A 25480-nucleotide genomic window follows, 5' to 3' on the forward strand; every position below is an offset into this window, starting at 1 on the left:
GATTGCTAAAATTTAATACTAATACCAAGCATAATCAGATATTCATTTTCCTAGTTCTAAAAGCAAATTTACCCCATAAGTAAACATAATTGTTTATTTTTCCAATAAGGTTTTTATGATTTTTAAAAACTTAGACTCTACTACTTATCTGAAAGGGTTAGTTAACAATTGAGCAGCTTAATTTTCAGGTTTTACAATTGCTGCATGGAACTCAACCGACGAGAACCAGGACATTAACTGGACAACAGAGACACCTCAGTCACAGCTGTAGCAATAGCCAGGCTAGTCAAATCAGCACTTTGAGACCTGTTATTTGCCCCCAGAGTTGTCTGTCATTTTGTAACTGACCTTTCTCATGTCATTTTTTCCCAGATACCTTTATCAATGAATGTCTCAACCTTTCTGGCATACGACCAGCCCACAATAAGTTACTGTGGGGTACATCATGAACTTCTCTCTCATAAGTCTTTTGAAACGAACGCACAGGAAGATACGATGGAAACACATCTAGAGACTGAGCTGGACCTGAGCACAATCACAACAGCTGGCCGAATCAGTGACCATAAACAGCAGCTGGCCTAACTGAGCTAATTGGTAGCCAAGAGCTGCTACCAAACTTTGTAACCTCAAGGACAAAATGAGGAATCTTTGTTCATTGTGGACTCTTAAAAAGGGAAACAAAACAAAACCCCCCTGTTCAAATAAACAAAAATCCAAGGTTGATTCATGAAATAAAGAAGACATGAATTGTTTCAAGTCTACACTTTGTAATTAGCTAAGTTGTGCAGTATTTTTTGACTTAAATACAGTACGACCTGAAAAAAAGAAAATCTTTTTTTCAAAATTCATTCTACCTACCTGTAAAAACTGTACAGAGCTAATGTATTTTTCATATTGTAAAATTTCAATTATAGAAACAATTGGTATGTACAGTACCATAATTTAATTACATTTTACTTTACAAACTTTACACCTTTCAGTTTCTAAAATTTTAAATTAACAACAATTATTTCTTGTGTTATTCAGAGTTACTCAGTTTTGTAGGGACTGTTTTGTTATTGCTTTTGTGCCCAGAAACCTTGACTCTAAAATTCTGTGCTGTGCAAAACATGCACGATTTTTATCATGCTTACTGCGTAGAATTTTACCTACTTGTTCCAGAAATAATACATTAACCAAAAAAGGATTTAATTGTTCAGACTTGTAAGAGGTTCTTCAATTACATAGACAGGTTTTTCTTACAAATGAAAAAAAAAAAATCAAAGGCTCCTTTTTTTTAACAGTTCTTCTCAGACTTAACTGTTGCCTTGAATTACAGCCTGGTTTCTAAGCAGTGAAATGTAATGATAAAAAGGGATATTTTAACAACATATTTCCGAATGAATGACTCATTATTTCATTCTTTTGAATAAATCATTGTTAAGGGTTGTGGGGAAGCATGGACAAAACATCACTGGAAACAAAGGCCGTAACCACAGCAACAGACTTTGATACACTCAAAAGGTGCAGCTGCCAGTGACAATAAAAAAAAAATTTGGTTATATCTCATTATTTTCAATCTAAGGTGGGAGGACAGTGCATAATAATTGTACAGGAACAATTTTTTGTCCTAATTAACCCAAAGTGGCTCACCTAAAAATAACCATCAGTGCAAAATGTGCCTGATTCTTAAGACATTTAGAACTAGGAGACTATATTCTGGGAACAACTCAGAGGAAATACTTAATTTTTTTCACATTGTATGCTACATCAATTCTCTTCTGAGGGCAAATTTTTAAACATTTACAGCTCATTCCAATATAGATATGAGCCATGGTGGAGAACTTTACCACTCAAGTAGAATATAAACATCCTAAATATGTTCTAAAGTGATTATTTGTTTTCCATAATGGAATTTACATCCAATTTATCTGAAAAATAATTCAAAATAATTTGACGCCAACCTAAATCATACACTGACTGTGTCACCGCATTATGGTTCATTAAAATCAAACTAAGAGAATATACTTTCCATAGGGTAAAATAATGAACTTATTTTTGTCATTTGCTTGACACAGGTTATTGCTTGAAAATATTGTTACTTTATGGTATTTACACATTGTTTTAAATTTGGGTTTTTAAATATAAACTATAAGTTTCACTGTCACAGAAGAAGAAGCACTTTTTTATATTGTCATTTTATATTTATGATGTCAGAAACAGGTTGGGAATATGTCAAGTCTAACAGGAGTCAACATATTTAAAAAAAATAAGGCAATGAATTAATGGAAAGCACTGTCAAACCTTTAATTTCTTATTTCCTCTAAAGATATCAAAACTATAGTTTTATGTTGACTATCAGAGCAAATTAAAAAGCAGCTTGAAAAAGAATGGACTTTTAAAACTGTAGATAAAATTTTTGTTGAATACATACATAATAAAAAAGGTAAAAAGATGGGAAATGTTGAAAGAAGCAAATTACAACTAATTGAAAATAATTGTCAAACATAGTACTTGCATCAAATACTTAGCAAACCATATTGCATAAATTATTTTTATTTGAAATTTTTATCATGTTAGTTTAGCTTTAATCCTTATTTTACCATTTCTGATTTCCTCACAATGTATTTTCTGAGTATTCTTCATTTGGTACATTGAAATCAGCTTTGCACAGCAAGCAAATTTATAGGGTGTCATAAATCTATTTGTAGATTTGAAATCCAATGCAAAATTTTACTTATTAAAGAACCTGAAATGTGAGTTATAACCTTTCTTATTAGCAGTTGTTCTGGCCAAACCCCAAAAGGAAGGATTAATTTGTGTAAATCAGCACTTTAAATTTATTTCTAGATACCTTCAAAGTAATAAATGATTTTTAGAAATTTTAAGGTTCCAAGGAGCCTTACAAATACATGCCCTTAAATTCCTGAAGCACACCATTTTCTTTCTTTTAGCATTTTAAAAGTCCATCTAAAGTAAAAAGCTATTAATAGAAGCAATCATCTTAGAACTGTAGTTCTGACAATCTGAAGCCATAAGGCACATGATGGGGCCAACAACTTAATAATTTTGAGATTTCTCTTACTTGAAACTAAACCAAAAGATTGTTTAACAAGGGAAAAAAGATGCTAGTTTGTTTGCTTAATTTATTTTTTATCATGTCTTGAAGAAAATGGCTGAACGTCTAAAATACATGGTGCCTAGAATATTCATCACACATTTTTGCAATTTATATGTTTGTGTTTAAAACCTTTCTAACCTATCTATTTTCAGTACTCCTCAGTCTCTGAATTCCTCCTCACCACCTGAAACCATGTCATCTTCCCTGCCTACTGTTCACCTATTTAAACACCTGAAATGTTTACTTAGGTTTGGAATTAAATAATGGAATTTGACCCAGTGTGGTTGCAATAACAGCACCAGCTGCAGAAAACAATAAACTTATACAGTACTGTGAGGTTTAGAAACCACATTTTACATAAATTATCTCATTATGTCTTCATAACAAACCTGTGAAAACACAATCATCTCAAAGAACCTCAGCCCTCACGAGGGAAACGGGACAGTGAGCTATTCTCAGAATAGAGAGCCTGCTCAACTTTCCATTATACTAAAAGTTTTCTCTGAGAAGAGTCACAAAATGTCCAGAAACAGTGATGAAATGACAGGAAAATAGAAGTGTTCAACATGTCCCTCAGTGAGCCCTTATTTAACTGTTCCCCTAACTATATAACACATAGACGACGTGAATTAGTTCTGTATGTTACCTGGGGTTCTCACATTAAATTTACTGGTTCAAAAGTACAGCAAATGGCATATTTCTAAAAGGTAAGACTGTCTGTAAATGTGTAGAACAGATATGCCAAATGTGGACATATATAGACTCCAAGGTTCAAACAGGAAGACAGACCAAATACCACCTAGGCCAAAATCCTATAAGTGGTTTCAAAAGATCCATAACACCACGTTGAACATATGTTCATCTCAGAGAAGCTGGGGGAAGTTTGTCTTTTGTTTCTTTTCCCCTTTTGTATCAGAAAGATTTCTTGAACCAAGAATTATTTTTATTCATAATAATAGAAAACAAGTTGCCATATTTTCTCCTTCTAAGAAAAGTGAAATGTAATTTTTGCAAAGTAACATATAGATGCTAAAAATTGTGTTAACATGAAAATAATACATTTTACCATTCTGTTGATTCTTATTAAGTTGCTATCTCCACTCCCACCAGAATAGTAAAGATTTTAACATAAATTATATTTTTAGAAAAAAGGAAAATATGCTCAATTTTAACTTTCAAGACAAATGATGTAATCTAAATTTGAGCTTAGATAAGTGTGACTCCATAAACTGCCTAGAAATAGTCTTTTTGCAAAACTATTTCCTAAAATAAAGCCACTGTACTTTAGTTTATACGTGTAAAAATATATTTACTTTTCACAACTCCTAATGCACATCATCTCTCAAAATAAACACTCAAAAATTAAAGGAACTGAAAGTATGAAAACAGATATCTTATGTGAACTGTTGGTAAGCAAAAAATAAGAAAATCAGATGTCTTGAGTCAATGGCAGTACACGAAAGAAGAGGAAATCTGAGAACTCACCAAAGCAGGCATAATAATGTATCACATTAGCATAGCTCTTCAAAGCTAACTATGAGAAGTAATAATAAAACAGTTTTATAATGTAAGATCCAAAAACATTGGTTTTGCAATAAGAATTCACGCAGAAGAGCCTCCAACTACTCTGTCTTTTCAACTCACAACAGCTGTCTCTAAATGTGGTACTACCTCAAAAAGTTCATAGAAATATGAACTTAAAAGGTAAGTTTATTTTGGTGGCAAATATTGTTCTGAAATATGTGCAGGTCTTTTTTTTCATTATAACATACATTACATGAACTCTTTGAGGATCGCTTATAGAATTGCCAACATCATAGGATATAAAATTAATACTTCACAATTCAGACGTGCCAACAAGGATAAGTAGGATGAAAACTGTCTTCATTTTGCTGTCAATGGTAATGGAGAAGAAAAATGAAAATTCAAAACATATAAAGAAACAACAGTGCTAATGGATTTCTATGGCTTCCATAATTTAATCATGGAACAGAAGGCAGTTTGTATTTTTTCACTATAGGGTAAAATTCATGTTTAAAATGTCCACATTGAATTATTTACCTTTCCATTAAGAACAGTGATTATACATCAGTAGAACACCTCAGCCATTCAAGTCTTAGGGAATTTCTAATTGTCTTCCTCTGTTCTCTCAAACTTTTACAAACACCTCTTGAAAAGCTGAATGATCTGTTTTATTTAAATAAATAAAATTTCAATTGCATAAAGAGACCTTGTGACAAAGAATCCTACAATAAATATTTTTTCTGTTTGTTTTCCAGTGTTAAATATCAAACTATTTTCTGTAAACTCTTTCCATCTATTTGTCATGTAATGCAGCATATTTATTTGTACAATGTGGCTCTCAAGGCTGTAGGATACGTTCTCTACCTCAGCTTATATAAAATGGAGAGTTGATTGCAAGTTTTGAGTTAGTTTAAAATCCTGATCTGTCCAATTATTTAATATATATATATATTTCCAAATTGTTGAATTTATATGGATTTATTATTAAGACATAATTGATTGGATAAGGTTAAGAGTAAATTTTTCTACTTGGTATTTTAACATTTACTACCCATCCAGCCCACAACATTACTATTAAGAAGTCAAGCTGATCCCAAATTGTTTGGGTCAATATGAAATTTACCAAATCAGAATTGTGGGTCACACTGTTAACGCTTCACTCAGATGATGATATTAATACCGATTAAGTTGTGAAAAAATGCTCAAATTAATTTACTTATACCAAGCCAATGACACTTTTTATCTAAAGTGATCAAACTGTGTCTTTCATTTACTATTGTAAATCTAGCTTTTGAAATCTGTTTAAATTATCTTAGTTAGAGGAATGTAAAGCAAAGGATAATCACACAAAATGCTCTGCTTGCTTCTTTGACAAACTGAACTATCTAAAGAATTTTTTTTTTTCATATCTAAGATCAGTTTTAAGGGCCTGTGTTAATTACTTCACTTATTAGTTGTTCCCATGGAGGGTGTTTTAAGGACACAGAAATCAAGAACTAATTAATAATACATCAGGCATTGGTACTCTCCTTATCTCATTCTTAAACCATGTCAGAAGTAAAAGCAATTTTTTAAAGCAAAGAAATATCAAGATTTAAAGTAGAGTTGAGTATTCAAACTCACTCTAGCAATATGCTCCTGCCATTCTATTATGTTTTTTTCAAAATTGAAAGACAACAGTCAAATTAGGTTCCTATAGTCAAATAATGATGTGGGGATAATAGAAGAAAACATACATCTTTCATTTATTAAATGTTACAATTACAGAAATCATTTCACATTGTTTAGAGAGTTTCTTCAATGTCCAAATTAACAGCCTATTAAAAAGAATCCAGTACTTTCGTGAAGTTTTATTCATTACTTTTTAAAAACAATGAACATACAAAAGAAGAATCTTTGAAAAGATCAATACTCCCAAATATTCCAAAGACAAATACTCCCTGCATTTTTTAAGTTTCCAATTGTTGAAACTCCATTTAAAAAGTATAATCAATTATTTAATAAGTAAACACCCCTGCTATAACATTCAACTGGCCAAAAAAGGAGGGTAGATGTTCATATGCACTAAAAATTACGTTGATGAAGATCAAATAATGTGTAAATGGCAAGGTGAAGGAAAAGGCCAATAATCTATTGTCACAAAATATCACAATGATATGAACTCAGTGGTAGAGTACTTTCTAAGAATATTTTATGTGGCAGTAATATTTTTATAAGAGAATTATTACATAAACAAGTGACTATGAGTGGGGGGCACACTATATTAAAAATAAACTTCATAACAATGAAGACACCTCATCTTCCTCAGAATATGTAGTTTAAATTTTACACCACCCTAAATCTAACAAATTTACATCTCATTCTGGTACCTCTGCCACCATATAGAAATTTTATCTGAAATATCAAGAATAATTCTGATTTTAGACCAAAAGAATGTTCCTGACATCTGAATTGAAGATGTGGTGAGTAATAAGAAGGAAAAGAAAAATTATTCACAATAACAGGTAAGTGAAGGAAATGTGGAGTATTGTTGTTAGATAATATGAATGTAATTTTTAAAACTAGTACACATAACTAAATTTTGTAATGACATGTATGACATCAGGTGTCAATAAAGAACCATGTGGGTATTAGAAATGTAAGAATCAACAGTTATTTGTGACAGCAATATATACTAGACAAATGATAGAGGATAGAACTAATTCAATAACAAGAGAAAATATTAAGAATAAAATTCATTAAAAATTTCATTGCCACTGAGAGGAACTGAAAAGTCAGAAAAAAATTCAGAATAAATATTAAAGTATATTTTCAAAGTCAAGTTTCAAATAGCCTAAAACTATAAACCTTGAATTGCTATTTCAATCATATGAGTAATTATGTTAAGTCACATACACCAAAATATGACTTAGAGAAATACATTGTAATTGCAAGTATAATCTATTTTACTGTTTGGCATCAATGACATATTCCTTTCAATTAAGACCTATCAATATAATATCATAGAGGAAACTGCGCTGAAAGATTGGTCACCCTATCAAGCTACTGTACCATGAGTCATTATCCAAGTGGAATGACCATGACAGTAGACACCCAGAAATACAATTTCTTAAGACTTATCCAGCAGGTCTTGATCTAGCTGTTTTTAACACTAACTATTTCATGGTAATTACCTCATTCATTTAATAAAATATGAACATATATATTACACTTTGGAGTTAGAAGACTATGCATGCTATAAGCTTGATTGTAGCTCTTAATTCTCCTCCTCTGTCCTATATTGAAATTATGGTATAAAATACAAGAACTCAATATAGAACCTTGACACTACCATAAAAATATCAGAAGTTTTTAATAAGTAAATTTTTATGTAAAGTAAAATCAAAATGAATATTTGGGGCAATTATTCTTAACTTGATCTGATGTGTTCAAATAAATTAAGTGCATGCTTTCAAGAATATAAATGCCATACTGTGTAAGGAAAACATTATATGTATGATGTAATACACCCTTTACTTTCTGAGGAGTAACCTCAGACAATTCATCGTGTTCTATAATTGCTACCAGAAAGAATGTCTACATAATTACTTCCAGAAAGAATGATTTCATATCAGGCACTTGAAGACTAAATGATAACAACTAACACTTACTGAACGCTCATCTCTCCAAGTATTTTTTGTATTAATTCACTTTCTTCTCATTCACATGGTTGCTCTAACAAACAATAACCAGAAGTAATAACTAATGCTTTGCTCTTAAGGAAATATGGAAAATGATACACAAGCATCACATAACATACAGCTATTTAATTCTGAAGCAAGGTTTCAAATTTAGGCAAGAGATATTTTGACAAACTGACCCTAGTAGTTGTCATTCAAAATTCATAATATAGTTCTCATTCTTGAATTTGAAAAGCTATTCATCTGTTACAACTGAAGCAATTTAATAAATCTGATGTTTTTATCACAAATATAATACAAGGATGCATTAAAAAGTTATTGAGAGAAAGGCATTTGGCTCAATAACTAAGACATTTGTTGGGATGCTCACACTCTTACTGGAGTGGTGGGATTGAAGCCCCTCCCCTGTTTCCAGTTCCAACTCTGCAAATGCTCATCCTGGGAAACAACATGACATTTAGTTCCCGGATATCCAAGTAGGAGATCTCAATTGAGTTTTCTTATTGGCTTCATCTGGCCCAGTACAGCCATTGTGGGCATTTGGGGAGTGAACTAGAAAATGAGAAACACCACTCTCTCTCTCCATTTTTCTCCCTCTTCTTCTCTATATTCTCTTTTTCTCCTTTCATCCTTTTCAAATATATATTATTACTGGAAGACAAAATTAAAAGGTAACTTCATGTTGATGTAAAAAATTTATAGTCCACATAGTTTTTAACAGTATGCAATTTTTCATGAAGTTTTATATTGTTTTAAATGAAAAGTAGATTTATTTACAAAAAGAGCAAAGATCTTTCACTTGCTGATTCACTCACGCAAAAAATTTACAATTCATGCATTCTTTTTCAAAGTATGCAACTTCCCATGAACATTATACATATATATGTATATATACACTCATATATATATATTTATCAAAACGCAGATTTATAAAGAGAAAGCTCATTTATTGGTCCACGTGCCAAGTGGCCACAATGGTCAGAACCAAGAAAATCTGAAACCAAGCACCAGATGCTTTTTCTGGGTCTCTCTCATGGGTATGGGGTTCTAAGGTCTGGAACATCCCTGTCTGCTTTCCAGTCCACAATCAGGGAGCTGTATGGGAAGTGGAGCAGCCAGGACATGAACTAGTGCCCATACGGGATGATGGCACTTGTAGCGAGGGAGAGACAGCCAATTAAACCATTACATCAGGCCTTTCCCTGAAAAATTTTTAAAACCCTCATGGATTCCTAGTAGAAGGAATTAAGAAAAATTATAGGATATAGTAACCTGTCCTCAAGGGGCTTAGGGTCTTATCAAAGCAAAAGACATTGTGTTTTAATAAAATTACAAGAGCAATTAATACTGGAATTACAGAAGATAAAAATCAAAGTTTAAAATCTTCTGCCTACAAGAATTCCTTTGCTTTTTTTTTCAAAATACCCATGCATATTTCCCATTTTCATCAGCTGTATTTCTCCTTCTATTAGTATAAGATAATTATGAAAATTAACCATTTTAACTGTTCTAGAGCAAATTTTTGTCAACAAAATGCATAAGAGAAAGCATAGCTTTAAATATTCCCACTCACCACTGCAGACCAAAAATGAAGATTTTATGTCATAAAGATCACAAATCTTGATGAACAGAAAGCCATCTCCTGTAGTACTATTGCCTCATGGAAATTCTCTAATAAATGTTTTGGAGTGACTTTCAACAAAAGTTTTTGTTTGTTTGTTTTCATTCAACACTTTTACAGTGTTTCCTTTTGTAATTTTGCTGGTTTTTTTCTAAGTTTTAAACGACTCTTACAAGCTACTAATTTATAACAAACTTTAGTCAAAGAATGTTTAGATCAGGCAAAAATCTGCTCTATGTATTGATTGACTTCTTTCAATTTGACCAGAAATTTTATTACAATGATTTTAAAAATACATCTTAACTTTTACATTTTATAAATTTTAAGAAAACTGAAGTGGAAAATAAGAAAACAGCAATGTCAAGATCACCTACATAATGGAAAACTGACCAGTGCTGTAATTCACATCACTAACTTTTCACTAAAGTAAACTACATTACCATTTGACATTATGCACAATTACTTTCACCTTAAAAGTATAAACAATTGTCAATACAGCTATTTTTAAAAGCATCTCAAATATACACTTCTAATATGAAAAATTATGCCTAAGGAGTTATTTTTATTTTTTTAATCTTCTTAAAATTCAAAAATCTTCTCTGCCCATCTATTCATGCTTGCCATTTGGATTATTAATGTCAAATTTTCTCTGCCAAATTTTTAATTCCAAATTTCCATTAACAGGCATGTTATTCAATATACTTTTTATTATATTTAATGATTATCTTTCTATTTATTTGAAAGGCAGAGTTACCTAGGGATAGTGAGGAGGAGAGACAGAGAGAAATGCATATCTTCCTTCCTCTTGTCCACTCATGAAATGCTGCAACATTCAGAGCTGAGCCAAGAACCTGGAACTCCATCCAGGTTCCCACACTAGTGGCAGGAGCCTAAACACATGCACCTATCTGCTGCTTTCTTAGGGTTATTAGCATGGAGCTAGATTGGAAGTGAGCAAAAGGGACTCAGTGATACTGATACGGGATGCTGACATTACAGCAATGGTTTAAACCATTGCATCACAACAGCAGCCCTGTTATCTTTTATATTGTACAGTAATATTTTGGTATCTTTAGTTCAATTAAGCAAGCATTCACTCAATTTTTTACTCTAATAAGCCAATGAATCACATACTTTAGAATAGATAGCTGTTATACAAGGTGGTATTTCTACAAAGTAAGCCCACATATGATTGCTATAGAATAAAAGGGAGATAAAAAAGAGTTTTGCTGTCAGAAAATCAGAAAAGGCTTCACAAAGTCTGGCAAACTTTGACAACTGCACGACTCCTGTTTGTCCAGCTGTCTCTAATACAGCTCAAAAAAAAGAATAAGCTGTTTCCACCCTGACTCCTTAATACAATGAGGTGTTTTGAATCTTATATGGTTAGTTTCTGAAACTTTATCACTCAAATCATTTTCAAACCTGGTGTCCTTATCTGATTGATACTCAAATGCCTACAGTATGTAAATGATAAAGAAAAAATATTGTCAATTATTACTTCCAACAATCTTCTAAAAACAATCCTTAAATTAAAAAGCATTCTGTTAAACCATTCTATGATAACTACAGGAAATAGGCAATTTTATTAAATGAATAAAATACTTAATGGATTAGCAGATATCTGCTTTGCTTTTACATTTTCCAGTGTAAATTCTATCCATGCGTATCAAAAATCTAATATTGCTGTTCTAGTCTCAGAGGTATGTGAAAAATGTGGAAGGAATGTATTGGCCCATGCAATTTAATTTTCACCCCCTACTGATTACAGCGTTAAGACAGATAATAAAATGAATGAGAATTAGGTTATAGACAAAGAATCTTTCATATTTTGACTTATTACTAGAAAATGTATCACAAGAGTGGAAAAAAATTAGAAGCATAGTAAATACAACTAACAAAATTCTTTTAAGTCAGATGTTTTGCAAGGTGCTCAGTATCGTTAGCACCTTGATCTGTATTTTTTTTTCCTTAACCAACACATCTCCTTAGGACATACTGTCTGTTTGCTACTTTAAAAAAAAAAAATGTTTAAATTAAATCCTCAAGACTTCCTCTTATATTAAGGTGTGCCAAAATGGTATTAATAAATCCAAAAACTAGCTCCAGGCATGAGAGTTCAAGACAGCTCCCATTTTTCTTGTTCATTTCTCCGGTGTCTGCCCTAGCTATGGCTGGGCCAGGTCTTCCACTGTGGCATAAGGGGCCCATCCACCTGAGCTGTCACCTGCTGCTTCTCACAGGAATACCCAGGAATTTGGAATTTGGAGTGGACTCAAGATTCAGTCCAAGACTAAACTACTATGTCAAGCATCCACCTCAAGGCATAGTCTTCTGAACTTCATATTTAGGAAAATTAGTATATTTTAGTTGTAGAATTTCTGAACCTACAATTATGAAAACTGACATTGTATTAAGTGACATACTCATTATTAGCCATATGCTAAGCTACTATTGAGGGTTATAAAGGTATGTAATATGACATAGGCAACCATAAAAATCTCTAACTATGGGATGCATGAAGTATTCAGTTACTTCTCAAAGAAAAATTATATATAATTTTCACTCTAGATAATTCTCTACCCTGTGGTTCGTGTCCTATGGTTATAAAAGAACTCAAGAAACTAAATTCACTAGACTGAGGCTAGTTCTATTAAATACTGAAAAAATTTCTACCAAGAATGCTCTGAATGCCATCATTAATAGCTGAATACGTATTAACTGTCTATAACTTGCTGGCATCTACAATTTATATTTTTATTTGAGACGTTTAGAAAAACAAAGTGATTAGCAAAGAGATCTTGCATGCACTGATTCACTTCCCAAATGCCTACAACATACAGAACTGGAACAGATCAAAGCTGAGAACCCATTCGGGTCTCCCGCTCAGGTTGCAAGCACCCAAGCCAAGCAGTTTGACTCATCCCCTGCTGCCTCCCAGGGTGTGTAATAGTAGGAAGCCGGTATTTAGCAGAAGAGTCAGGATCCAAACTGAGGAAGTCTGATATGGGATGCCAGCATCTGACACCCTAACTGCTATGCCAAAAACACTCTCTTTTAACAAAAACACACTCTTAATTTAATATAAATTTTGGAAGTTCTAAAATTTTTGTTAATTGGAAGCAATAAAGAGGCAACAAAATCCAGTCTTGGAAACTCTCATTAGTTTACAAAGAAAATTAATGTGCTTCTAATGTCATGGGCACCCTGGGCCATAAGGATTAAATTTAAATCCTAACATTTGCATTCCTGAGAAGAACAGAAAGACAACAGCATGCAAGTTCGATGACAAATGAGCCACAGAAAAATTCACAGAATTCAACATGCAGGTTGGAAATCCAGGTTCATTGGGTTTAACATAACCTCAGATTACCTCAATTTTTCTTTACTTGACAATTCCTTTTCTGGAATGTTTCTGTATCTATTTCCTATGATAATTTTTGGACTAAAACATTTCTATAATTAAATATTTTAAACTAGTGATCACAAGGTGATAACTACTTTTTTACTGTTATTGCTTCTCCGTGAATATTAATTTTGCTATAAATTCATTCCCCCAAAAGTTTTCCTTAAAACATTTATGCAATAAAAAATGTAAGAAAATAATAAAGGGGGCAGTAATATGCTAAACATTAAAATTGTATTTCATATACTGTGTTTATAATGAAGATAGTTTGAGGGAGTAAGATTTGCCCAATAATTATCTTTCCTTTAAATTATGTATAATAAATATGTTAGAGGGGTGGGTGGAACCCCTATGATTCTAAATCTGTTTTGAGAAAAATGTGGAATGTACTCATTTTTTTTTTTATTTAATTTTGACAATCCTTACCAATTTAATTGGGGTAAAAAAGGGTCAAGGTCTAAAGGGGGATATAGAGGAAGAAGCCCCACCCAGTCTCCCGCCCACCCCAAGTCCCGGGTGTGGGGCGCGCTCCGAGATACTCGATCAAGTGGTTCCAATAGTTCACCATTCATGGGTCGTTGCCAGTCTCGCCACCCCAATCATGATGTGGTCATTGAAGAGTTCATTGATTGACACAGTCCCTTCTAGGGTCTCCGTTTGCCCAGTCTCTGCTGCCAACAGATGGCTGAGGTTGTTGCTTGATTTGTCCTGTCCTTCCCTGGTTAGGACTCCGAGTCCGGTGTCTCGAATGGGAAGATCCTCGAAGAAATTTTGAGGTATTCCCAGTCCAGATTCCTGCTGTTTTAGTAGCTTAGGGCCTGTCACAGTCCACTGCCCCGGTCAGCTGGCGGCTGCAGTCGCTGGTCTGGTTCTGTTTCCACCCGTGTCCTCTTGCAGTCCCGCCTGGCTCCCCCTGTCCCCGCCAGCCAAAAGCTGATGGCAGGACAGTCTGGGCGGTTCGAGTCTCCGGACAGGGGCGGGGTTAAACTTCCATGCGAGGTGGCGCTCGCTCGATGGGAGGGCCCCTTCCGGTCCGAGCCATGCTGGAGACCCAGCCACAGCCCCCGTCTGTCGCGAGACGGGGGCAGAGACCCAGGCCTTGGGCGGCCAGTGCACCAAGTGGTGCCAGGCTCTGCCTGCTGGCCGCCCAGCGGCGAGCTCTGGGGTTTTGATGATATGAAATAGGTGCTTCGGGACACCCAAAAGTAAGACCAGCGTTAGTGTAGGTGAGATACTAATTTCTGGTGATTCCCAGGAACCGGGACATGAAACTTTAATGTAAGTGCGGGACTGAGAGATGACTGTTCGGACTAAGCAAACCTTAGTCCACTAGTATGACTGGAACACAGGGTGCAACACAGGACATGTCCAGCTTGGATTTGGCTCCAACTGGTTCACATTAAGCACAAAGTTGAGCCACAGAGTCTAAGGCAGGGGTCATGACAGGGGGACGGGGCTGCGGCAGGGTCTGGATACAGCTGTCCTCTCCCTTGGCACAAAGGTTGATTGGGAAAAGATGTACCGGACCGGGCCAGACACTAACACCTTCTGGCGCTCTGGAGTACCAGGGTGGATGTGGGACGGACTAGGCTAGGTCCCAACCTCAACTTAGCCATATGCGAGCTATATGGGGGCATGGATGACCGTGGCTGCACTGAAACACTCTACAGCAAGAACCAGAACGGGATGATGGCCAGTTAGGAAAGACCACTGTTCCTACTAGGATAAGAGGCGAACTGGCACATGGACCCACTGATATGCGCGAAACCTGGCACATGGAGGGGTTCCGATGGAGGAGCTCAGGCAACTCCTCTGGCAGGACACAGACCCTGCAGGTCAGCGCAAGGAACATGCAAGGCAACAGCCAAGAGGTCATAGAAAGAGTCCCACTGGCATGCATTTGGCATGGGTTGGGGGCAGACCAGGCTGAATCTGTTCAGGTCATCCACTGGTAAATCTGACCGCCAGAACAGAGTGTGGGTCGAACCAGGTCCGGTCGTAACAAAAGCAACACACAAGCTGGAATGCCAAGGTGAGGTAGCCTGAGTCGGATGCAGCCGCAGCACCCAACCAACACATGTGAGAACCAGGAAAGGAGGCGGCAGAGCTGACAGGAGAAAAAGCGGAGGTTCCCTAGCTGAACAGCAAATTACCCTGAGGAACGGGAGCTGGGTGGGGAGTAGACTAGACCAGGCAGGGACACAGCGCCTGTACACCTCATGGGGACCAGATTGGGTGTAAGCCAGGCTGGGCTGACTATTCCCTCTGGAGCAAGCTACAATCAGAGTTGGTGAGGGTTGTTGGGGCTTAGTTGTAGTACCAGTTGGCGGAAGCTGGTACAAAGGGTTAGACACGTTGAGTTGAACCACAGGGCCAAATGGAGAGGGCATAACTGGAATGGGAGCGACCTGGGAGGGAAATAGTGGGTTCCTCCCTCGTGGGTCATCACCTCCCACGAGAGGGCATGGGAACTAGGACAGGGGCTGGGGTGGCTAGACAGACACCCAACAATATCCGTTAGGGACGGTAGGAGGAGATAGTTAGATGGAAGTAGGTGGCAACACCTGTTGGCAAGAATATGAACAGAAGGGTACTGGGGACAGACTGGGCTAGTATGCCATATATACCGGAAAGCCAGGGTAGGAGGTGGGCCTGGTTGAGGCTACTGTGGGCCGCCCTAACTGGGCTGCAACTCCTACTGGTACGTGCGAGGGAATGTACTCATTTTATATAAAGTAAAAATAACAATAAAACTATATATGTATATATATATAGCACATTCCATTTGGACAGGTCATAAGCAAACTTGATAGGAAAATAAGCAACAAACTTTAGTACTGCATTCTAAATAAACCATACAGAAGCATAATACAAGGGCACTTCAAAAAGTTCTCAAAAAATGTAATTAAATATAAATATTTTTGGTACAAATATACTTTTAAATAAATTCATGCATAGCACTTTTTCTTAATTATGTATGTTCCAAGCACTTTCTAAAAAGCTCTCATTTATTATTTTACATTTCTATTCCAAGTCTATTTTTCTTTCCTTCTCTGTTGAGTTTTACACTATAAACATAAACACATACTGTTACAATAAAAAATGGTAAGACTAGGAGAGTGAAAGATGACATTAGTTTTTCATGCAGCAATCAACCATGTAACAATACAAATTTTAAGTGGGGACTGGGTTTGGTCCAGTGGTTAGGATGGAACGCCTACATCTCATATCAGAGTTCCTTGCCTCATTCTGAATCTCTCATTGCTGCTAATGTGCATCCAGGGAGGCTGAAGGAGAAAGCTCACAGAGTTACAGGCTCCTCACTTGTTTCCAGCTCCGAGGAGGTCACTATTGGGCCTTTGAGGACTGACAGAGCAGAGGGGAACTAACTCATTTTCTCGTTCCATCACGCTCGCTCTGTCTCCACTTCCCCACACCACCCCCAGTCTTTCAAATTTAAATTTAATAATTACTTTGTTTATGAACAGTTGAAATAAAGTTATATTCAACTCAGTACCACATCTGATAACCAAATCTAGGTCCAAAGCAAATCTTTCTCAACAAATTGAATATTCTACAGTTGGAGCAAATTTACCTAAGTCCAAAGCTTCTTTTTTAGAAAGATCCTTTGACACTTTTCATAAAAACACCTTTTATCTATAGGTCAATGTTAAGACATCCATAAATTACTTGAAAAATCAAAGACATCATTTGACAAGATTATACAAGAGATATGCTCTGAAAGAGTCAGAAACTTATTAATGAAAATTAGCAAAAAGTTAAAATATCTTGACTATGTCAGTCAAACCATTTTATGCTAGAAAAATTTCTACAGAAGTAAATTTATATGTAGTTACTATAATGAATGACAGGATCAAACCCATTACAAAGAATTTCTACTTTTCTTTGGAGTCACCACTCCCTTCAGGAATATAAAAGAAATTTTGTTATCATGGTTAGTTCCTTACCAAAGTAAAGCCTATCCAACATTGAGGCTGTTTCGTTACAAACACACACACACACTTGGAAATAAGAATATCACTTAGTAATAAATTATGTATAAGTCGCTCCAGTACAATACATTGCAAATCACATCAACATTTTTTATCCTCCGCCCAAAAGTGTCACAAGTGAGGAATGAAAAGCTATTAACTGACTCATTCACATATTAAACAGATGTTAATGTCAATTTTCTCTTTCAATGCAAATAATGAACTGGTTTATTTATATCTGATATTATGATAATACACTGTCATTTCTACCCTTTTCAGAATATCATAGATACAATTATGTTATTTCCTATCTGGTCTAACAGCACGCATTTTCCTAACAATATCTTTTGTCTTAGGCATTTCCTTAACTTTAATATTCCTTTAACTTGAGACTTACTAAGATGTTTGTACTAAATTAATTCTTTTGTTTTTCCTTTCAATTTTATATCTTGTTCCCTTGTAGAATTTATTTAAGCCTTAAATTTATGACATTGGAAATTGAAATATGAATTTTAAGTCGATGTAAAAACATTTCTATAATCATTATAATAATATGACTTAATGGAATAAAGATAAAATACTTAATACAACCACCAAAATCAAATTAACACTACACATGTAATAATCACTGTCTGCACCTACTTCGTCAAATTTACCGTTTCTTTCTGAGATAGAAATTAACAGAACAGATAACAAAATATGATGAGAATGGACTGTATTCACAGAAAAGAAATTCTTAGTCTTAGGACCCTAGAGAAAAGACCTGATATCATCTTTCATTCTCTTTTTTTTTTATTTTATACACCAGATGTTTGAACGATTTAGTTTCCAACATTATAGTCAGTGTACTGCTTTCTGGACATTTTTTTTTTCCATTTTAGCATTTCACTATAGTATATGTGCTACTAAAGTGAGCACTCCATTTTGGCATTTTATATATGCCCTAACTGAATTATGATACAGGCACATATAGGAAAAAGCCTTCAGGAATTTGTTTCTTATATTTAATTGAAACTATTTTTTAAAGATTTTTTAAAGTTGGAAACCCAGATATACAGAGAAGAGAAGATCTTCCATCCATTGATTCACTTCCCCAAGTGGCTGCAATGGACAGAGCTGTGCTGATCTGAAGCAAGGAGCCTGGAAACACTTACGGATCTCCCACATAGGTGCAGGGTCCCAAGGCTTTGGGCTGTTCTTGACTGCTTTCCCAGGCCACAAGCAGGGAGCTGGATGGGAAGTGGGGCCACTAGGATAAGAACTGGCACTACATGGGATCCTGGCACAAGCAAGGCAAAGACCTTAGCTACTAGATTACCACGCCGGGCCCTAATTGAGACTATTAATGTGAGAAATATTCATCTGACTGTGAACATCATTCTATAAAGAACATCATAGAAATACATTTCACAGCTAGACCCAGCAAAAATATCTTCCCCAAATGGTTATGTTTCCTACTCAATAAATACTACACCCATGTTTTACCATTACATCATCTTAAGAATCCAGAGCTGGTTTATACTCAAAAATATGATAAGCAGAATGACCTCAGACTGAATGTTTCTAGATTTCTCCTTTCTTTTTCATCTCATTTTTAAAATCATATTAAAAACAAGTCTCAAAAATTTGGGGGTTAGGGAGAGGAAGAGAGAGAGAGAAAGAAAAAGAAAGAAAATACCTAGCTCTAAATACCCCAAACAGGAGGACTTGGACCCAGCTAAAGCCAGGAGCTCAGAACTCCATCTACGTCTTACAAATGCCTGTGTTGCCTTGCCAGGTGTAAGCAGGTTCCCAAAGCTGCATCAGAAGCAAAGTAGCTGGGACTTACCAGCACTCCAATAGTGAATGTTTAAGTATTACAAGTGGTGGCCCAACTGAGCCAAAGGCTTGTCTGCCAGCAATAGCAGCCTGAAATTATCTGAATAGAAACAAAAGTATAAGGAAATAAACTAGAGATAGGATTCTTAAAAAACATTTATTTTTATTCATGCTGCGATTATTTTACTTTGGAATGCTAATTCTTTTCTTCATAATATGATGCTTACATTTCTTTTCATGATACCATCATGGAGTCATGACATAGCAAGCTAATTCTATGCCTGCATGCCAGAATCTCATACGGGCACCAGGTTCATGTCTTGGCTGCTCTGCTTCCCATCCAGCTTCCTGCTTGGGGCCAGGAAAGACAATCGAGGATGGCCCAAAGCCTTGGGACCCTGCACCCGCATGGGAGACCTGGAAGAAGCTCCTGGCTTGGATCAGCTCAGCTCAAGCCACTGTGCCCACTTGGGGAATGCATCATGGAATCGAAGATATTTCTCTTTCCTTCTCTCTTTAAATCTGCCTTTCTACAAAAAATAAATCTTAAAAAAATTGTATTCCACAAACTACTTTAAAATTAGAGAAACAATGAATTGGTCAATATAGTCAAATATTCACAACCAATACATTTAATGAGTTAAAGTCTAATTTAGGTAAATAAAGAAAAAGTTCATTTAAAACTTGTCTATTCCAGGATGTAAATAGTTTTTGCCTATTTTTCCTGCAGTCATTAACTTTGATCATAACATAAACATAAATGCAACTGTACTTATAACTATGAGCAAATATATATAATTGAATAAGAAATCTGAATTAGTGTTTATTAAATTGTTTCTGCAGCCGTTACTATGGCTCAACTGGCTAATCCTTCACCTGCAAGCATCATCAGCCCATATGGTTGCCAGTTTCAATCCAGTTCCCTGCTATGGCCTAGAGAGTAGCAGAGGATGGGCCAAGTCCTTGGGATCCTGCATTTGCATGGAAGACCAAGAAAAAGCTCCTGGTTCCTGGCTTCAGATTGCTCAGCTCCAGCAGTTGCCGCCATTTGGAGATCAACTAGCAGATGGAAGATCTTTCCCTCTGTCTCTCCTTCTTTATATGAATTTATCTTTCAAATAAAAATAACTGAATTTAAAAAAATTTTTTTCTAATCCTAAATACTTTCAAGTTGCAACACTCTGTCATCAAATCACATAGCTATGGTTCTCAACAGTGTGTACTGTGTGTGTGTGATAGAGTGCATTTCCTAGATATCCATGGAGTGGATATCCTAGAAATGGAATTACACATGTCAGAACCCTACAATAGTTTGCTTTAAAGAATTTTCTTTTATGTTAGCTCAGGACCTCCCCAGTTCTTTCACATCAGGCCAAGGACCAGTATTTTTTTTTTTTAATCACTTGTGGAACTCTGTCTCTTGTCCGTTAGTTGACTAATATTAAGATTTATCTCTGGGCCCAACACAATAGCCTAGCAGATAAAAGTTGTCACCTTACATGCGCTAGGATCCCAGCTGGGCTCTGGTTCTAATCCCAGGGGCCCCACTTTCCATCCAGCTCCCTGCTTGTGGCCTAAGAAAGCAGTCGAGGACAGCCCAACTCTTTGGGACCCTGCACCTGCATGGGAGACCTGGAAGCTGAGGGCTCCTGGCTTTGGATCAGCTCAGCTCCAGCCATTGCATTTGCTTGAGGAGTGAACCAACAGATGGAAGCTCTTCCTCTCTGGATTTCTGACTTTCCAATTAAAAAAAATAAAAATAAATAAAAGATTTATCTCAATACCATGTATCTGCATGTGACCCAAAAGTATCATGGAATCAACTAATCAAACAACAGTGCAAATTAGATGATTATCATCATCCAAGTGATCACCAAAATAGCCACAGGGAAACGAAAAATTTAAGAAGTATATGGCAAAGGTCATTTTTAAGTAACAGATTTATACTAATAATTTTAAATGATTCTGTGATAGGAAACAAAACTTGAAGGTTTTCTCAAGCAATATGCAAAATGAGATTTTCTTTCAGGTTAGAGCTGCTTGTTTACTTGTTTTCTAAAAATACTCTGACAATTCCAAAATTAAACTGCTCAAATACACATCAATAGAGAAATCTGGCAGTGTCATCCTTTCTGTCTACTCATTCACATTATTTTGAAAATATAATTTTGCTCAAATGCTTCAAAGTGCTTGACCAAAATTTTAAAATAATGCTGCTTTTTTTTTTCTTTTTCCAAGCCAAGTTAAAGCACAATGAGCCAGATTCAATTAAATAACTCAACTGTTTCCTTGGTATAACTTCTGTATTCAGATTAATATCATTTGTTCCAATGGTATAATAATTAATTATAAACATCTTACTATAATATTTGAACATGTGCCAAAAAATAAAACTCTTCCCAAAAGCAGATGAATCATGAATTTGAAATATGTAACTAGCCTCAGAGGTGGTTAGAAATCTTTTAAGGAATGACTTATTCACATGACAGAATGTTGACCATTTGATTGGAGTGGTGACCTTCTAATAGGAATGAAAAACATTTCAGTGACTACAAAATACTATTATCAAAAATAAAATAAGCAAAATACTTAACATAGGTAAACTCAGAAATTTATCCGTTAATGCCTCCATGGGGGGCTAGGGATGCTGAGAGTCACCACCAATAATGGCAATGAATTCCCTTCCCTTTGTTTTATAGAGGGACATCTGTCACATATAGAGCTTTCCTTCTCTTCTATAAAACATCTCAGATACTTCTGAGGGAATTTCAATGGATTTGAGAAGCTGAGAGTGATATTAAATAAAGCTTATATAAAGAAAACAAAGAGGCAGCCACATAAAGCTTTCTTCTTTTGACTAATACAGACTTACTAAATAAGAACTAAAAATGCTATTCAAATATATATTATTGAATACATATGTATACATACATGAATGTCTGCATATATATTCACACATATATACATATATACTGATATGTACTGATATATAAATTTATATATATATATATACTCATACTGATATGTGTGATTGTGTGTATCTGTCTGCTAGGCAGTATGCCTCTATATTTGTTCTGCACTTGATAATACCTACTGTGAACTTGGTATGCCTAAGGCACCATTAGGAACTGAAAAAAAACTAGCGGTGGGTGTTTAGCACAACAATCAAGATGTCACCTGGAAAATTTGCACCTCATATCACATTGCCTGGGTTTGATTCCCACCTCCACACCTGATTCTATTTTCCTGCTAATTCTTAGCAGGCAGTAGGTGTCAAGTGCCATGGTTGGGTTCCTGCCACCCACATGAGATATTTGGAGAGAGTTCCTGGTTTCTGGTTTCAAGCTGGACCAGCTCCTACTGTTGCAGGTACTTGGAGAGTGACACAACAGATGGAAGATTTCTCTCTCTTTTCCTCCCTTCCTCTTTCTCTCCTCACTCCCTCCTTTTTCTTGTCTTTGTGTGTGTCTGAATTAAATAAGTTTTCTAAAGAGAAATGAAATTTAAATGATGCCCTAAAAGCAATTTGAATGGACTTCATCTAAAAATTTAGAATATATAAACAGAGATACTCAAATTATCCATTTTCAGAAAATGATATTAAAAACCTAACACAGAATGCAGGGATTTAAAGATGGAGCTCAGAGTCTGGTCAGTTTGACCTCTTTCAGGCCATTTCACTTGTCCAGGGTTCATCACCTGGAAAACAACAAAGATTTAACTACTGATCTTCAGAGTACTTAAGCTCCAGCATGAGGAGGGGAAAAAAGTAAAACTGCACTCAACATACATGATTAAAGCCACAAGGTACAAACCACATTTCCAGTTTGTAATAGCTTCACTGATAAACCACACAGTCAGCCAACATGATTTCCATCTTCTGTTTTCCTTTCCTGACTCAAGTTTCACAACCGTAACAGCCACAAAACAGCACTGAGAATCTGATTTTACAAATTATATCCAAATCACAATACTGTCATTATAAAAATTGCGATTTCTGTACCATCATATATTAAAAAGAGTTAGCAAAAAAAAGTGTGCATAGATATGTAGAAATTCAGAAAATAATTTCCAAAGATGGACAGCTGTTTGCTTGTCTGAACTTTAAGAAGAACCAACTATTTAGTGGTGTTTCATTCAAATTATTTAAACATATTCGCATTCAATAATGAAGCTGTGATTTGAAATGAAATATCAAAACTGTGCAATTAGGTTAATAATGGGGTGCCTCAGGAATCAGTAGTAGCGCAGGTGTTCAATATATTTACTAATGACTTAGAAAAGTTGTGAATTATACGAAAGCACATGTAGATGACCTCAAAGATACTTATAGCAATCAAAACAGATGAGTGCCTCCTTTACCTGACCTATTCAAGAGTGATTATTTAACATATTACAGGAAAAATCAACAAGAGAAAATTAATGTGAAGTAGGTGAATTACCCAGATCTTCTTAATATGTTGGTAATTTTTGAAATAGTTATTGCCTTTCAGGTTACAGTGGGCATATCTAGGAAGACATCTGTCCAGTAAACAGTTCTTCATAAAGAAAAAGATACTCAAAACAGGTTGGAATAAAGAATAATGGGGGGAAAAGCGATCTAAATCAACAAGTTTCACTGAAAATTGTTACATATTGAAGACTTTCTCTATTGAACGTCACTATGGGAGAAGGTTATGTTTCTACAAACTATTCACAAGAAATACCTGCTCTTCTATCTGCTGATTTTCTAAATAATTTCCCATTCATTTCTCTCCAAAATCCACTCACCAGACTTCCTCTCAGGTGGAAATGAAATTTACAAAGACATTCTTTGCTTTGTTCAGTTCCAAAGCTTTTACTGTAATTTCAAATGCTAATCTGTCCAGATTTAAAATCCCAAAACTTTATAAAAAAAATGAAAATAATTATATCACACAAAAATGCATAAAACCACTGAATTACAACACGAATTTTAAGTCCCTCTCACTTTCCACAAGGCTATTTAATTATACATTCTAGGAAAATTAAAGTGTAGTTTTAAAATTTAACCGTTCAAAAACATTTTTCTGAATGCTTGTATTATGTTAAGTAGAATGGTAAGGAAAATGAAAGTACCTATAATACCTGGATCCTGTACTAATAGAAATTCTAAAACCACGTCTTAGCTCTAATCAACAAAGCAGTTCTCATTCCTAGCCCTTATAAATCACAAACAAAAGTGTCAATGTAGTCACACACTTGGGGCTAGCATTTTTGGAGTACTGCGGAAAGCAGCCATAACGGTTCAAGTCCAGGCTATGCCACTTCCAAACTAGCTCCCCGCTAATGGTCTTAGGAAAGTAATAGAGATGGACGGTGCCAGGCCCTGTACTTGTTGGCACATACAAGAAGTTTCTTTGGAGATCTTCCTAATCTAAATGCTGGACTCAGAACCCTACCGAAGAAAAGAGAGAAGACAGAACGGGTCAACCAACCATCTCAGCTATGATGGACTATGTCAATCAGTGGAATTTTCAAAGACCTCATAGTGCTTGGAGTGGCAAGATTGACAGCGATTCATAACTGTTGCAATATCAAAACCACTTGAGCAAGAACCTCAGAGCATGCCCTACACCCAGGACTTGGGGAGGGTGGGAAATTGGGTGGGCCTTCTCCCTTAATACCCCCCTTTTAAACATGAAGGTAACAATACAAAAAAAAAAACAAAAAACAACAACAACAAAAAAGAAAGTAATAGAAGAAGATTCAGTTATTTGGCCCCTGCCACCCAAGAGGATATTTGGATGGAGCTCCTAACTATTGGCTTTAGCCCAGCCTAAACCTAGCTCTGGTGGTCATTTAGAAAGTGAAACAGTGAAAGGAAAATCTCTCTCTCTCTCTCTCTTTCCCTCCCCTCCCTCCTCCTACTCTCTCTGTCTCTCCTTCCTTCTTTGTGACTCAAACAAATAAACAAATAAATCTTTTACAAAAATAGAAAAGTAAATTCTTAAAATTTAAAAATAGGCATTCAACTATTCCGTGATCATGGACATATATTATTTTCTATCCATGTCCACCTACAACTTTCAGCTGAGAACACCTGAAACAATACAGTTATGGTCTCACAAGAATTCAAAACATTTCAGAACTTCAATGTTAAAAGGAACTTTATACTTCAATCATCGCATGAGTCATATATCTTTTCTACATTTGAAAAACAGCTGCTAAGAAATTTAAACAAACAAAAGACTTATTAACAAAGTCAAAGACTAAGAGAAAGGCAAATTTAGAGTAATTAGGTAAACAATGAGCCTTTGTTAATACCTAAAAAATAATATCAAATGATATTTAATAGGTCTAAAACAGTCTGAATAATAA

General features: G+C 35.4%; 2 protein-coding genes across 2 annotated transcripts in view; one reads left to right on the forward strand and one right to left on the reverse strand.

Moving 5' to 3' along the window:
* LRRTM3 (leucine rich repeat transmembrane neuronal 3) overlaps positions 1-2527 on the forward strand; it is a 121946-nt gene extending 119419 nt beyond the window's left edge. The window contains exon 3 of the mRNA XM_040975831.1: positions 373-2527. Within this exon, the coding sequence (XP_040831765.1) occupies positions 373-582 (210 nt within the window). The 3' untranslated portion in view covers positions 583-2527. The remainder of the gene's footprint in view (positions 1-372) is intronic.
* The window catches only part of CTNNA3 (catenin alpha 3), a 1082048-nt gene that overhangs the window by 801769 nt on the left and 254799 nt on the right, over positions 1-25480 (reverse strand). The window lies entirely within an intron of this gene.

The sequence above is a fragment of the Ochotona curzoniae genome, unplaced genomic scaffold (assembly GCF_017591425.1).
Source record: "Ochotona curzoniae isolate NIBS_2020 unplaced genomic scaffold, NIBS_Ocur_1.0 contig_2692, whole genome shotgun sequence".
NCBI lineage: Eukaryota > Metazoa > Chordata > Mammalia > Lagomorpha > Ochotonidae > Ochotona > Ochotona curzoniae.